Source organism: Neolamprologus brichardi, chromosome 18 (assembly GCF_056152115.1).
Source record: "Neolamprologus brichardi isolate AB-2024 chromosome 18, ASM5615211v1, whole genome shotgun sequence".
Taxonomy (NCBI): Eukaryota; Metazoa; Chordata; class Actinopteri; order Cichliformes; family Cichlidae; genus Neolamprologus; species Neolamprologus brichardi.
In genome coordinates, this window is record NC_142121.1 from 22196570 (window position 1) to 22212159 (window position 15590).

Below are 15590 nucleotides of genomic sequence, written 5' to 3' on the forward strand. Positions count from 1 at the left end.
TGTTTATCTCATACTGGGCCTTGTTGCAGCCCCTGATTGTAGCTCCTCTCCCTGTAAGGTCGCCCTCCTTTTAGGCAGTATTTTCCTGATTGGCTGCCCCTTGTAAATAATAAAACTGAACAGCAGGTAAGTGGGGCTTCTTCCTGAGATGACCTTATTAAAGTTACCACCTCTCTTCAGATTCAGGTTAGGAATAAAAAAACTGCCATGAATGTTTAGCATGAAGCCAAAGCATTTGACTCACAGGGATTACGTAGTGTATATGCCAACCTCATTACTTTAAACTATGTCCTGTTTAATGACAATCCAGTTGTAACGGTTAATGTGGGACAGAATCTTAATAGTTCCCTTTATTACGATTCAGCGCTCTCCAACAAGAGTGCAAACAGGTGAATTTTAAATTGTATCTGTGCACATAATCCTCCACTTCTCTGTCTGGGTTTCGTTGTTCCTCTTTTAAACTGGGTTTGACAAATCCAGTCAAAGTGAAACTGTCAAACTGAAAACTTTTGTTCTGCAGTGAGATTCTGGTAATGGAGAGCGCGAGGGACAGGTGGTTAGGATGTAGATGGTCTGGATGGGTGAAAAGAAGCTGGATCCAGACAGCGAGCACTACAGCTTAAAACGGCTTTATTTACAAAAACAGATCAACAACATCACAAGACATGAACATACAAAGAAAACATGACAAAGCCAAAACAAACAGGATAGAAGGGGGATAGATGGTAGGGTAACTGGCGTGTAAAAGAGTGTGACACATACTACACTCAAGGCTGTGTGAGTGTGATTAATTACATCACACATGACCAAGATGGGTTAAGGATGAACGAGTACTAATAACAACAACAATGTCATCTATGATAAAAAGGATCAGAATCCTAAGATTGGAATAAAATAAATGAATTAATATTTATATATAAATATATAGTTAATTAAAGTAATTAAATGGCAATACTAATAAAGAAAAGGAAGGGCGTTGTTGAGAAACTCTAGGAATGGAAAGGAAAAAAATAGATGGCCAGACATTAATAACTTTGTCACGATGGATCTGTTCCCTAAGTGTGTGTCTGTATCTGTCCTTTAAAAGTGGCCTTCATTTACATCTCACCTGGACACCTCTAAAGCTTTATGATCATCCATGAATTATATTTGTTTCTAAATGTTTCTACACAAGCACACACAAGGTAAGAAGTCATATAATTAGTGCTATTTCAGGCTTTGGAGCATGAAATGCAGCTCAACAGTCTTTGCCGACTCATCCTTTATAAACAATTAGAAGTTTAAAATGCTAGAATGAAAACGTGGCAATGTGAAAAAACATTTCATAATGTGAACACGGCAGCTCAGAGTGATAAACCTACAGAGAATTATCACCCAAATCCACAGCTTCCCTGGGTTTACAGAGCTTATAGCTAGTCTAGCTTATCTTCTAGCTATTTGGCCAACAACTCTTTTGGTAAGCTCCCGTCATTCTCATAGCATTGATTTTTTGCTGCAGCAGGCAACTGTTTTTGGGGAATAAAGCTCTAAAAAGCCACTCTACCTGCTCAGCATTAAACAGCAGAGCTGGCAACTATCTGGTGAATACAGCAGAGACTTTTTTGCAGCTAAAGAGACAGCTATTTACATCAGGAGAGAGTAGCACAAAAACAGAGCTAAAAGGGTGAATCACAGAGCTATCTGTGGAAGCCATGAGCACGACTCCCAGTGAATGATAATGTTTCTAAGCACCTCTTGGTTGTGTAATAAAAACACCTTGAAAGGAGATATTTGTGTGTGCATATACTCGGGATTTCCTCAAGATGTTAATTAAAGATGCATTTCTACTTCATGATGACTCTTTTATCTAATGGATGCACTTAGTTGTCAAAATTTTCTCCTTGTTTAGGTGACATTTACACACCGCATCAATATCCCCAAAGCAGCGTGCGGTTGTCCAGCAACGGCCACAATCCAGCAGCTTGCCACCAGGGTGGAGATGCTAGAGAGAGAGGTTTCCATGCTCAGAGCTCAGTGTGGATCCGGATGCTGCGGGGAGAGCTCGGCCATGGGTGAGTACTGTTTAACACTGACAACAAATACTATAGACAAACTTGTAGAATGTAGTTTTTGTCTATAAATCCCCTCAGCGTCTATACAAACAGACCGTGGTGTTGCAGAGAGCTTTTTGAGGCAAAGGTGCAAAGAAATAAGACTGCATTATGAAAAGAATGACATGAACTGTAAACCAGGCAGAAAAGAAAAGACAGATGCCAGTAAAATATTGATGCTGGAAGGTGTTTTTTTCTTTTTCTTCTTCTTCTTTTTGTCTTGTTCATAGTCTGAAATGTGTGGAGAAACCTTTGTTACTGGCAAAAATTTGTTCTCTATTCAAGAGATGCTGCCATTATAATATGAGGGGACTGCAACTGATAGAGTTACAGAATTTATTATGGCTAAAGGATTTGCTCCATTGACACCATCCCCTCCGTCAAATATTTTCTGAAAACACTCCATCTCCACTGTCAGAATATGATTATCTCCAGCAGTCACGATCAGAATCAGAAAGAGGATGAAATGTTTAGCCTGCGAGAGCAATGGGAGGATGGGAAAGGCAAAGTAGAAAAAGTTGGAGTATTTTAGATTTAACTACTGTTTCTTTAATCAGGGCTGTTTGACAACATTGACTAAATGATAACTGATTGGTTGTTACTTTCTATTCTATACTGAATTGATATGTTTCTTCAAATATGCTATGTATTTCATGGTGGTTACTTGAGGTAGGTATCACAAAATGCACAAAGTAATGTGACCCTAACTTTTCAAACTCCCGCTTTAAAGATGTGTGTGTGGGAGGTTTTGTACTTGAATCAAGTACTCAGCGATTCAATCTGTCTTTTCAGGCCGTTTGGACTTTGTCCCAGGCTGCAGCAACCACGGCAGCTTCAGCTTCGATATGTGCAGCTGCATCTGCGAGGAAGGTTGGACCGGCAAAAACTGCTCCGAGCCTCGCTGCCCAAATGACTGCTCCGGTCAAGGGGTGTGTGTTGAAGGGGAGTGCGTGTGCGACCGTGACTTTGGAGGTGACAACTGTTCGGAGCCGCGCTGCCCTTCGGACTGCTCGGGCCGCGGATTGTGCATCGACGGGGAGTGCGTTTGTGAGGAGTCGTTCACAGGCGAAGACTGCATGGTCGGAAGGTGTCTCAACGACTGCTCGGACCAGGGGCTGTGCATAAACGGGACGTGCCAGTGCCGGCCTGGGTATGTTGGAGAGGACTGCTCGCTCGTCTACTGTGCAAACAACTGCAGCAAGAAGGGAATCTGCAAGGAGGGCTTCTGCGTCTGTCAGGATGGATATGCTGGAGATGACTGCAACTCTGGTAGGCTGCTAATTTTGATCTTCCACTGATCGCTTTGATTGTCTGCCTGTTGGCAAGTACCAAAAGCAGTTGGTCTGACGTTTGTGGTTCTATTCCCTAGAGCAGAAACTCTTGGAGAAGGAGATGTCTTTCTTAACACTTGGTATCAGTGTGATCAGGATCATACACTCAGAACAGAAATCCAGTCTAAGCAGATTTTATAGTAACACTGCATGACCCACAGACAGATTAAACTGAATTCTTTACAAATGAGGCATGTTTTTTATGGAATTGTAGCTAAAATGTTTAATAGAGTGACTCTATTCGGTCTTTAAGTGATGACGTGATGAGTCCTGCTTCCGGGCCCAAACTGCTTTGTATCTTGTTCTATTTAATCTCAACAAGGCCCTAAAAACAGTCTGTGATCACTGTCGGCCTCTATCTCAGTTTTTAAAACCTTACGATGCAACTACAGCTCACCCCATGCAGCAGTATATTGATAACTAACCTCGTATTGTGGATGGATTATGTCAGTTCTCCCGACTGAAGTTCAGTCCAGTTACAGCAGGGGTTGGCAACCCTAGGCACGCGTGCCAAAGTTGGCACTGTGTGGCACAGTTGGCAGTCTTTCTCAGACTTACTGCACCAAAAAATCGTTTGAGCCAATGACTGATTGCGTGGGGTCGCAGAACTAGTCCTTGTCTCCAAAACAACCATTTCAGAGGAACAAGAATCAACTTCAGTGTACGCAGACAATCTGTAAACAGTGTTTCCTGAGTGTACCATGATAAAGTTTTCCTCTTTAAGTTCTGGTTATGTATCTCATAACCATGCTTGATGTGACATGTTTCAAACGAGTATCTTTATAAAGAGGATATCAGTGTTATTTCTATAGAGATCTAAAAAAAAAAAAAGAAAGAAAGAAAAATAAATAAATTGTCTCTTGTTAAAAACAAACTACCAGCAGTAGATATTTTTAGTCACTATTTTACATCCAGCTAGAGATTTTACAAGTCCTACATATTTGCCCCACATACAGCTAGGGCTGCAACTTCATTGTTATTCAGTTAATTAATCAAATTACCTGAAGGCCATCACAATTTCCCTGAGCCCAAAGAAACAGCAATATCAGTTATCGGTCATTAAACCTAAAGATGTAAATCTTACAGTTTTATATAAAGCAGTGGAAAACTGCAAAACATCACATTTAAGAGGCTTTTTGTTCTCTTTTGACTAAAACAGTGATCAAATATGTGCGTGATTCACTTTCAGAATTCTGTCTTAAAGGTATTAACTGACTGCTTCCACATTAAGTAGAACATAACACAGAAACTTAAAGCTTCCTGTAAATACCCAGTACTAGCTATGATTGCAGTGCTGCAGAGAGCTTGCATGAACACGTGCACGAACAAAGGAGGTTGTTAATGCAACAACCTAGTGCAGTGTTTGGATAGAAAGTAGACTTCACAGGTTTGAACGCACACCTGAAAAATAAACCCATCTGTGCTTCAAATGGAGGTGGTGGGGTGCCTGACTTGCTGGACAGCCAAAGGTGTAACAGCATTCATTTGTCAAAAGTCACATTCATCTGAGGGAGAGCTGTCATATTAGCCGCAACTAAGACGGTTTTTTGAGCCGCTTTTGTTCAAAGCCAGCTCTCCACGTCAAAATATCAGATCCTCCTCTGCCATTTAAGAGGCCTGTCAACGTGGTGACGGATGGGGACAGACAGAAGAGCGAGTGATAGAAAGACAGGGATGCAAAATCATATTACTAAGGCGTCTCGGTCCTACCCCACCCATTTAATATCTACACCAAGTGAGGGAGACCGAATTGCCTATTTCTTTGTAATTAGAGACCAAAATAGGCAGCGCTTGTAGGGGATAGTTTGCTGAATACCAAACGAAGCAGTTCAATTACCGGAGACTTGTAGGGTGACAGGCTTAAGTGTTTCACGTTATCACAAACTGGAGAAAGCTGCATGTATTTTTGCTTCAATAATGGTGGCCTATATTCTCCCACTACGAGAAATAATGGAGGTTGTTGAATTTAAATTGGATGTTTCAGGCGTGCAGTAAGAAATAGTATATCTTTACATAAAAATACATTCCCCCCAAAAAGCCAAAATCAGCTGGAGGAGAGTGACATTCAGCCACACAGCAGAAGTGCTCCACGATCATTTCTATGAGTCCCGACGCCACTGTGGAGAAGCAGTGACACTCTTGCTTTGTTGACATCCTTTGAGTGCTGCAGTGGTGACAACTGACATTTACATTTCTCATCATATCGGCGCTATGATAAAGCTTCGGGGCCCGGGCCTCACCGCTTACCCGACCCGCGCGTGATGGTCGTGGATCCTCATTTCGAGGATGTTGACAGGTTAGAACAGCCGCAGAGCCTGCGTGGCGGGAGTTGTGGCTCAAGATGCTGCCGCAGCACATCATCTAACATTTCCAGGCAAGAGGAAGCATGTTGCTGCATGAGTGTGAAAAAAATTCACTCTTATTGACATCATACAAGCAAAATTACATCACCTTTTGCTGTACTTTTAATATTAAGGGCTGCTGCTGCTGGCTTTATGTGCCATAACTGTAATAGCTTTATTATGCCATTAAACTATATGAATATTATAGATTTTTTTTAAATATATATAACCATTTTAATGGATGTGTGTTGTAAAAGGACAAAGTGGAAGCCACATGTATACATTTTATTTTTTAGAGTTAGGCGCTGTGGTCTGCTTATAGATGTTGTTTCCTTGTTTTATTGCCCCATTCAGCATCAGTCAGTTTTATGGCTTATGAGTCAAAAGCATGGCCTTGTTACTTACAGCAGCCCAGTTAAAACAAGCCTACTGTTAAAAGACTAGCTTTGCTCCATACAATTATATTATGATTAACAGCTCGAGCGATTTTGGCAGGAATGTGACACTCGCCTCATCGCACAGTAATGCATTGTCACAATCGGCTGACAGCTGTGCGGGTGGGTTTTTTTTTTCACGTGTTGCTTTCACGGACAGCCTCAGCAGGGTGAGAACATACATCGTTATTATGGTTTTGACTGAAACTCTGCTTCAGCTTGGGTTTTTTTGTTTTGGTTTTTTTTTTAGCTCTTTTTGTATGTGCAACACAAAATTATTATTTGTATCTCTATCAATGACTATTGTAAAAAGAACACAAAAGAAACTTTTTGTGCTTGTTGTTTATTTTTTTATTCAGCATTGTCTGTATTGGCAGTTATCACATTTCAGCTGGTAGTCGTGCCCGTGATTCATGATTATCAGGCTTTGTGAGTCTGGTAACTCAGTCTGTTTAACTTGAGCTTGATTTATTATTGAGATATTGGTTTGTTTGGATCATTCAAAGTGCAGCAGTAAGTCTTTTACTCTGAGCCAGAGGAAGAAAACAATCTTGTACTGTATCTTCAAAATATCTGTCTTGATTTGCTTCCCAAAAGTCATCTGTCCTTTCTTTTCCACCCAACAGAAACTCCAAAATATTATAATTAACAGTAAAACATTCAGTTTAGTCAGTGATTTATATGAAAAATTCCATTACACATAGCAGCCTGAAGGTAAGTTCCTTCTCTGATGATGCACTGACCTTCGCTGTGTGCTTAAGTTGTACCATTGGGGTCTTAGTTCGGTGGATACTGCTATATCTGCCTATAATAGCATACTGATTAGACTTAATGATACTTAAACACTCCAGGCAAGATTCTTCAAAAACCTTCAGCAACTTGCCCTTTCTCAAGCAAACATTCAGAAGAATACAAGCTGAAGAAGACAAAAACCTTGAGCATTTTAATTAGTTCATGTGATTCAAGCAGTGTACTTTGAAATATGTGATTTATGTTGCGGATCGTTTTTAGACGGGCGATTAGTTCCTAACAGCGTGAAGCTATTAGTAAAGTTTGCCATCCAAGGTTGGTTGGTGCTGCCTTTCATTCACTCTTGGTTTTTCACCATCTAGAAATGTTGATGGGATGTCTGAATGCACCGATCCCACTCATCAGGGTAAATAAAATTAACCAAAAACTTTATACCCAACTTAAGTGTTTGATAGTGAGCTTTTACATAGCCACATAGTGAAATAATATTTAATACTGTTGACAGACTTCTCTGAGTAACCTTGTTAATCACTCTACCCCTGACCTTCTGCTGTATTTACAGTACTGTGCAAAAGTCTTGAGCCATCCTTCATTTAGATACTTTATTGAAAATTCGGTTCTTTGCTTAGTTGTATATATAGACACAGTTGTTTATCCCTTGAGCTGGAGTGGTTCTTGAGTGGTTCATAGGTCAGTGTTAAGTGGCATAAGGAGCAAAACAGCATTCCTCTAAAAATGTTCAGGTACTAGGAGTGGACTAAAAATGAGTGAAAAGGTAGGCAACAACCAAAGGAAATCAGAAACTCTGGAGAACTACTGCCCAAGACCACTTTGAAATGTCCGAAGAAAGTCTGGCTTCTTGGAAGGAAAATATAAAGAAATGAGGTGTGGCTTGAGACCTTTGCATAGTATTGCATAGTATGTCTTTGCTTTCGAGGAGTTCATCCATTCGTCTCTTGCATGACCTTATTCAGTCACTATTCTTTTGTCCCGTGGATTATTGCCCCTTCTTTGATTTATCATTCCCTTTATGTACCTGACAAGTTGAACTGACGAAATAAATCTCGTTAAGTGAATGCTGCAGGATTTGTCCCTCTGTTCTGAAACGATCCAGCCACTGTACAGGATGGGCCCATCTGTCGAGTGCGTGAGAAAGTGCTGGAAAATTCTACTAAAGTGCCCAAGGGTTCCCGGTGGGGGATTCACTGATCGGCTGTAGTGTCCTGTATCACAGGGGTGGGGAGAGTTTTGTTTTTCACACCATCACAATTCTCCTTTATCTCCTTCTCTCTTTCATCCTTTTTGCTCTAGTTTACTTTTAGTTGTTTTTCAGTGTTAAATTATTTATTCTTCTCCATCAGATCTCTTTCTCCTCTTCTGTGTCTTCTGTGCATCCAGCCCATCCTACAGTTTCTTTTTCCCAAGTCAAACTGTTTGTATCATCTGTCTTGTCTCACCTCCTTTATGTCCTTCACTTGTCTCCCCCTCCCCTTTTGTTGTGTTTGCCTGTGGGAGTTGTGGACGGTCTTTCTTTATGGCTCTACATTTGCATTCAGCACCACCTCTTAGGTTTACGACCTGATGATCTCAAGTTCAGGATTTCTTGCACCCAGCACTGGATTCTTTTACTGGCTGGGATTCGCTTTAACAATGCAATCTGTTCAAATATGAGATGGGTGTAATAAGCTGTCTCTAAGTATGACAGGCTACCTGGCTAACATCTGTCTCTAATCACAATGTCTAAACTAACAGAGCACTATTTAGGCGTGACTTTGGGATAATTAAAACACAAACAAAAGTTTTAAATATAATAATTACTGCCTGCCTTATGGGTAGGAACATTTTCATAACCAAGATCTTAATAATCTATAAATATATTTTCTACTCATACTCCATTACCACAAAATAGGTTCGCCACTCGATGATGATGATGTCTTGTCAGCCTGCGTGAAATGCACGGGTGGTGGTATGAGGCAAAAATGTAAAAACAATAAATATAAGCTTCTGACCTTTACCCAAGTCCCGCCCCTGTCGGGTGCTGCTCCAGCACCCAGCGTGTCAATTTATGGCATTTTCAACTGTCAATGAGAGACATTCCAAAGGAAATAATAGTAAATCTCTGAAATTAATGAGAGAAAGGACTTGTACTGGGAAGCCACATTCACTATTTCATTTGTCAGCTGAATATTTTGAAACAATATATGTGATTTGCAGGTTTCAGTTGCACACATTCTGAATTTCCCCATCTTCTGAAAGCTCAACATGCCTAGTTACTGTTGCTTAACATTAAATCAAACTGTGGCTTTGCAACGGTCCAGTTGGATGCATGAAATTTGGTCATACTAGCTGTACAGCCTATTTGTATGCATGTAGCTCAATAAGCAGTGGAGCATGTGCACTTTCTTAATTACATCACTGCTTTCTTTAACAAAAAAAGAGAAAACATTTAATTGAGATATTATCTCCTACAAAGCAAAAAACTGTTAATAGCCAATTTGGTGAAAAAAGCTGTAACTCACTGTAAGGATGTAATGGGCCAGAAAAAAGGAGTGCATCACAGCTTCCCATGGATCATCAGTTTTTTAAAATTTCTTCTGTGTCAGTGTATTTAATGCTGTTAGTTAACATATCTGACGTTAGATTGGAAAAAGAGAAATTGCATACTTAATGTTCTAAAATCTAAACAAATACAGGCTAAATAGCAGAGTACCAAAGACCGTGATTAATGAGTTAGAAGTTCTCGTTGTCACAACGTCAGCTGGCGACATGGTGGTGCAGTGGTTAGCGCTGTTGCCTCACAGCAAGACACTCCCCAGTTTGAACCCATCACACCCGCAGCCTTTCTGCACTTTTGTGTTCCCCCTGCGTACCCTGGCTTCCTCCTACACGCCAAAGACATGCATGAATGGTTGTGTCTTTCTTACTGTAACATAAAACACAACCGGACTCAAAGCAAGTGTTCAGTTAAGGCATCATTTAGTTAGTTTAGTGTAAATTGAGTGGAAGTGACATGTTTTCAGTGATTCTTTTCCTCTGCGGCGGTATAAGTGTGATATATATTCTCTGGTGAATAGATACAGTTTATACATTGAGCTTGTTTAGCCATATGTTGGTAATAACACCAAGGGAAATGTGGAATAATTGCACGTGTGATGAGACAAATGTGATACAAATAGTGCAGGGATATGTTTTCACATTTTGTACTAATTCAACATGAGTTCAGTTGTACAGTGCTGAAATGGCAGCCAGAACACAGACTACAAAACTGATCAGTCTGTCAGGAGGGTAGTTATTACCAAGAATGTTGGACGGATGAATGTTACTTTGTTGCCACAAATCTAAAGAGACCCGATCAAGCATCAGCATTGCTTTCTTACCTTATTTCCAACTCTGCTCTGTTTTGCCGTTACACTCCTCACATTCTTTATAGATTTCCATCACCTGTTGGTCTGACGGTGTTTCTGACTTGAAGTAGGCTGCACTGAATCGATCCACTTTGTGAGAAAGAAAAGTCAAATGATGGGTCAAACACCTCCTTTAAATGGGAGCACGCACAGAGCCTGAAGGGCAATGTGTGGGTTAACAAATAAAGATGATAACTAACTAACATCCTTTCTGACTGGGGTTTGAAGTCTGGCTATGTATGAACGTGCACCAAAGAAACTCCACTCACAGTATAACCCACTATAATGAGCCAGTTTCTTTTAAAAATTTTCAGCCTTTTCACAGGACCTTTAATGATTATTGCAGAAATGCTTCAAAAATACACAAATTCTCATATTTCCTACATTAGTAGCTTGCAAAGCCCACAAGTAAGACTTTAATGTCTCTTCTAAAATCGGCATGATTAATAACCACCTTAACATTTTCTAGCCCTTTGACTGATCTGGCTGAGCTGATAAGGTAAAATTATCTTTTATCTGTAGAGTTTGGATGTCAGGCTTACTTAACTCACTGGACAGGCTGCGCTTAAGCTGGCTCACCAAAGGATTACAGCAAGGGATACGCAACCTGGTTGACCGCTCTCTGTGCGAGACACTGAAATAATGACATATGCACTGTGAACCTTCTGTTGCAAATCGCAGCCTTTATACTAATTTGATTACTAAATGCTCACAGTTTTCCGATTAAAGTAGGCGAATCCACACAGAAAACGTTTTTGGAAGCAATCTGTCGCTCGCCCATCTCACAGAGCAGACAGGTTGCCATTCTTGTGAGTCACACCTCACCACAGGCGCACAACATTTTTTTCTTCTTCGTTTTTTTGTTTTGTTTTGTTTTGTTTTTTGGCATCTACTGAAGTAATCTCCACAGATAACTGTTCAAATCACACAAATAAACGAATTCTTTTTGTAAGAATTAATATGGTTCCAAATGTTACTTAAAAAAAAGAATCAGTACAATTAATAATAATTAAATCTTCTTGTTAAAACAGTAGTTATTTCCTTCCGCTAAGCTGATGACAACTATTTTAATCCTGTAACTTTCTTCAGTGTCAGCCAGATGAAGGGACAGATTGTCCGGCTGCTCATCTTTCTGCTGGTGATAGACAGATGGTACCACTCAAGCCTATTTTTCAGTGTTTTGCTTTGTGTTAAGGTTTTTTTTTTTTTTAATCACACATATATTACAGTAGCAGATTACTAGTGTAAGATTTGTATTTTTCATTGCTACACAAAAAACAAATGTACAAAAAAAATTCAAATCAGTTGTTTTGCTTTCTGTTTTTCGTTAACAGTTGCACCCGCCATGAACTTGAAGGTTCGAGGGGTGACAGATCAAACCATCGAGCTGGAGTGGGAGGGGTCAGTTGTTCTGACAGATTTCTTGGTGACCTACACACCGAGCACCCCCGGAGGTAAGTACAGATCCACGCTGACCTTTCAAAGCAAGAACAGCCGTGAGTTAACTTCCCGTTGCTTCGAAATCTCTTGAAAGCATCGACATCTCTTATTTCTTCACCTGTCTCCCTGTCAGGTGTGCAGCTAGAGATAAGGATTCCAGGCAACACGACTACCTGCACTATCTTGGAGCTCCAAGCTGGCATGGAGTACAACATCAATGTGTTCGCTGTCATTAACAACACTATCAGCGTTCCTGCCAGTATTACTGTTTGGACCTGTAAGTGCAATCATATGTTTTTGTTCTTTTTTTGTTCTTTTTTTTTATAAAATGTTCCCTTGTGGTGCAACAAAATGAGTAACTGAAAGCATCTTTGTTTCCCAATTTAATATCTCAATTTACCTTCACGCAATATCCCCGGCTCCTGGAATATTGCACGTGCAGTCCTACATCACCAAATGTGCACACAGTGTCTATCACGATTTTTTTTTTTGTCAAATCCTCCCAAAGATGTTTCTCTGTGTCAACAGAGTGAGAATACCACTTGTTTGTCTGTTCAAATTGCTTGTGATTTTCACCTGTAACAACTGCTTAGTGTCACTCACACACACACACACTGTGTTAATGCCGGGTCCTTGCACCTGATATTGAAATACGTCAATTGCTTTCATGCTGACCAACACTCTGCAAGCATTAAAACCCTGAATAAGTCTAATAAGTCTAATATTGTATGATCGGTGTATTAGGTGACGTTTAGGTACATACAGTGTATTGCTATTAGTGCTGGCTTGGCTTGTAAAATTATTCTCGAATTCAAAAACAACTGAATTTAATTTAAGTAGAATTTCAACTAATAAATTAGACTCAGGGCACTTTAGTCTGATGGATCAATTTTTCCACTAGAATATGATTTATTTTGGGCATTATTTTTTTGCTAAACTTAATTTTAAGGGTTTAATTAGATTTTCTGGAAAGATTGTTGGGAAACATTTAATTATAGCACTTTGAAAATTAAAGAATGAGCTGTATTTTTTCAATGAGTTATATATCATCAAAACTATGAAAACTTTCACGTATCCAAACTTAAAAAGAGAAAGAAGAGAGTTTTTTAAGCATTAGACAGAGTTGTGATTTATGGACTGTTGGTTCACTGAAGAACAATGATATGTCTCTACTCCTTCAGATCTCTCAAGTCCAGATGTTTTAGTCTTCAAATCCATGACAGAGACATCCGTAGAGGTCCACTGGCAACCGTTCTACTATTCCTTCGATGGATGGGAGATTAGCTTCATCCCCAAGGTACAATCTACCTGTCTGAATCTAAATGAATGGAATTGACACTCCTCCTTATGTCAGACTACACCACAGATGCTGAAAGTACAGTGAAACATATCCAGTATGGTCTTTCCCACAGCTGGCTGTGAGTTTTGCAGACTGTTGTCTACAGGTAACCATTTATTGTCGCCACGACTACCTTCACTAGTGCTGTTGTTGGCCTGTCAACCATCGGTGAAGAAGAAGACCAAAATTATAACATACAAAGACATAAAAACAATGAAAAGTGTAGAAAAGTGCTATATAATAATCAGTCCTTTTACCATTAAATAAGCTTGCAGACTCAAACATGACACACATGGATGTGATTCTTGATTTTGGGCATTCCTGATGTGTGTGTGTTTGTGTGTGGGGGGGGGTGTACCTTGACTGGAATCACAAGGCAAGCTATTTGAGCTTCAATTGTTCAACAGGTTGATTATTCACCGCAATGATCAACTGCCCAGGCAACCAGACTCTCAGTACAATTGCGTACCATTGTTTCATTGGTTAACGGCTCTGCTGGAACATTTGAATCAATGTGATTTGACGACGCCTACGACAGTGCTTCAGAGGTTGAATTTTGATTGTTTTGTATCACATACAGTGCCAGAAAAGCAAAACAAGGGATTGATAATATAGTTCAGCACCATGTGACATCTGCCCATTCAGAAGCGAGAGTGCACGAGTCTCGCCTAATGTCCGTGTGTGTGTGAGATGGACAGAAGGAATAAAGAGTTATTTATGCTTTAGATACATATTTGCACATTCTCTTTATTTTTCAGGGTTTTGCTTGTGAAATCTTGATTGGAAATAATTATTTTCAAGTCTCACTAATACCATCCTCTAGCTTTGAATGTCTGTAAAAACGGGGAGAAAACTGCATGGATTTAGGTTTTCTTGGGGTTTAAAGCCCATACCAAATTAAACGAGCGGATTGTCTTAAGCTTATTGGCTATTAGATGGATGAGCCATTAAACTCTTTTTTCCTGAATAACGCTCTGCGAAGCCATACTAGGGCCAGGTTCAAAGCCAAAAAGCAAAAGCCTTTCTCTTTCTAATTCCTGCTGTAAACTCAGGTACTCTGAACTCTAATCTTGTCCCCTCTCACAGTAATTGGTTTTCTCCTTTAAGGTGTTCTCAAGGGAGATATCCTTTGGTCCAGCCAGGCACTAAGTCTCAAATCTGATGTTAAGATGCTTTTGTGTGTTTGTTTTTCGAGGCCTTTTAAGGATAGTAAGTTAAAAAAAATTGCTCATCTTAATTTTATTTTATTGCTTTTAGTGTTCCCATCCACCTTTGGTCTGTCCATTCCTTCATGTCTCATCACTGTTATGTTCTCCCATCCCCCCGGGCCTTTCCACCTAATCCCTTGTTTCTATTTTCCATCCAACAGCCCTTGGTTGAAATCTGTAACTGTTTTTTTTTTTCAGTTACCCCTTGAAACTGCCCTCCATCCCTTTTTGTTTCACCTCTCTCGCATCCCTCTCTCTCTCTCTCTTTTATATTCTTTCCTCAATCGTGCCTTCCTTTCCCTACCTCCCTCTCTCTCCAGCCGCAGGGGAAATCATATTATGAGTTGGCAGTCCCACCCCTGGTGGGTTTAATCCAGCAGTAGGGATTGTGAATTTTGACAATCTTGTAATGGAAGTAGGCATGAAAGCTTTGGCCTATGCGAACAAACACAAAACTCACTACCCTGTAAAAAGGAAACAAAGCGAGAGGGAAGGGGGGGAAGGTGAGCTTTAGGACCCACCATTAATAGTGTTACAAACTGCTATAGCACAGTATATATGGTACATTCCCATAATATAATATGCTGCCAGGGTTTTTGTACTGCATGCGTGCAGTACTGCAACATCTCATATGTTGGATTTTGTAATTCAATAAAAAATAGATAACACTACAAAGAAAGGCAGTTGTATATCAGAGGGACGGCTCAGCTTGAGCAGTTTGGAGACCAAGAAAGAGAAGGAAGGCTGAGAGGGTTTGGACATGTGCAGGTGGGGTGGGATTGTAGATACACTGGAAAAAGGATGCTGAAGATGGAGCTGCCAGGGAAGAGGAAAAGTGGAGAACCACAGACATGCAGATGGTTGGTGGGATAGAAAAGGATGGAAGGGAAAGGATGAGATAAAAGACACCAAGAAGAAGAAAAAGCAGAAGAATCAGTCAGTTGACAACTAAATACTAGGGTTGGTGTTATTGGACAGATATTGCAGTCACATATTGACATTAAACAATTTTTATGTTCATTAGTGTCATATTTGTTTTCCGTAAGGACTCTTTCAACTTTAAAAAAATGCAACCATGAAAACCTTCAATTCAAGTCAATTTTTCTCAAATCATCTTAAAAAGAATTGTGTTAATAAATGAGAGGATAACAAACGAGCTCGTGCACACATGTTGTTAACTTTCCCCTACTAGTCTTTGAGGAAGTGTTTCTCAACTTAAGACAACAAAAGTTGATGATCTTTTGATATTTGT

The 15590-nt window shown here is 40.0% G+C and overlaps 1 protein-coding gene across 2 annotated transcripts in view; it reads left to right on the forward strand.

Moving 5' to 3' along the window:
- Positions 1-15590, forward strand: part of tnr (tenascin R (restrictin, janusin)) — a 194980-nt gene that overhangs the window by 120547 nt on the left and 58843 nt on the right. For both annotated transcript variants that reach the window (XM_006786514.3, XM_006786515.3), the window contains exons 7-11: positions 1889-2051; positions 2883-3359; positions 11686-11805; positions 11925-12068; positions 12973-13088. In XM_006786514.3, the coding sequence (XP_006786577.2) occupies positions 1889-2051; positions 2883-3359; positions 11686-11805; positions 11925-12068; positions 12973-13088 (1020 nt within the window). The remainder of the gene's footprint in view (positions 1-1888; positions 2052-2882; positions 3360-11685; positions 11806-11924; positions 12069-12972; positions 13089-15590) is intronic.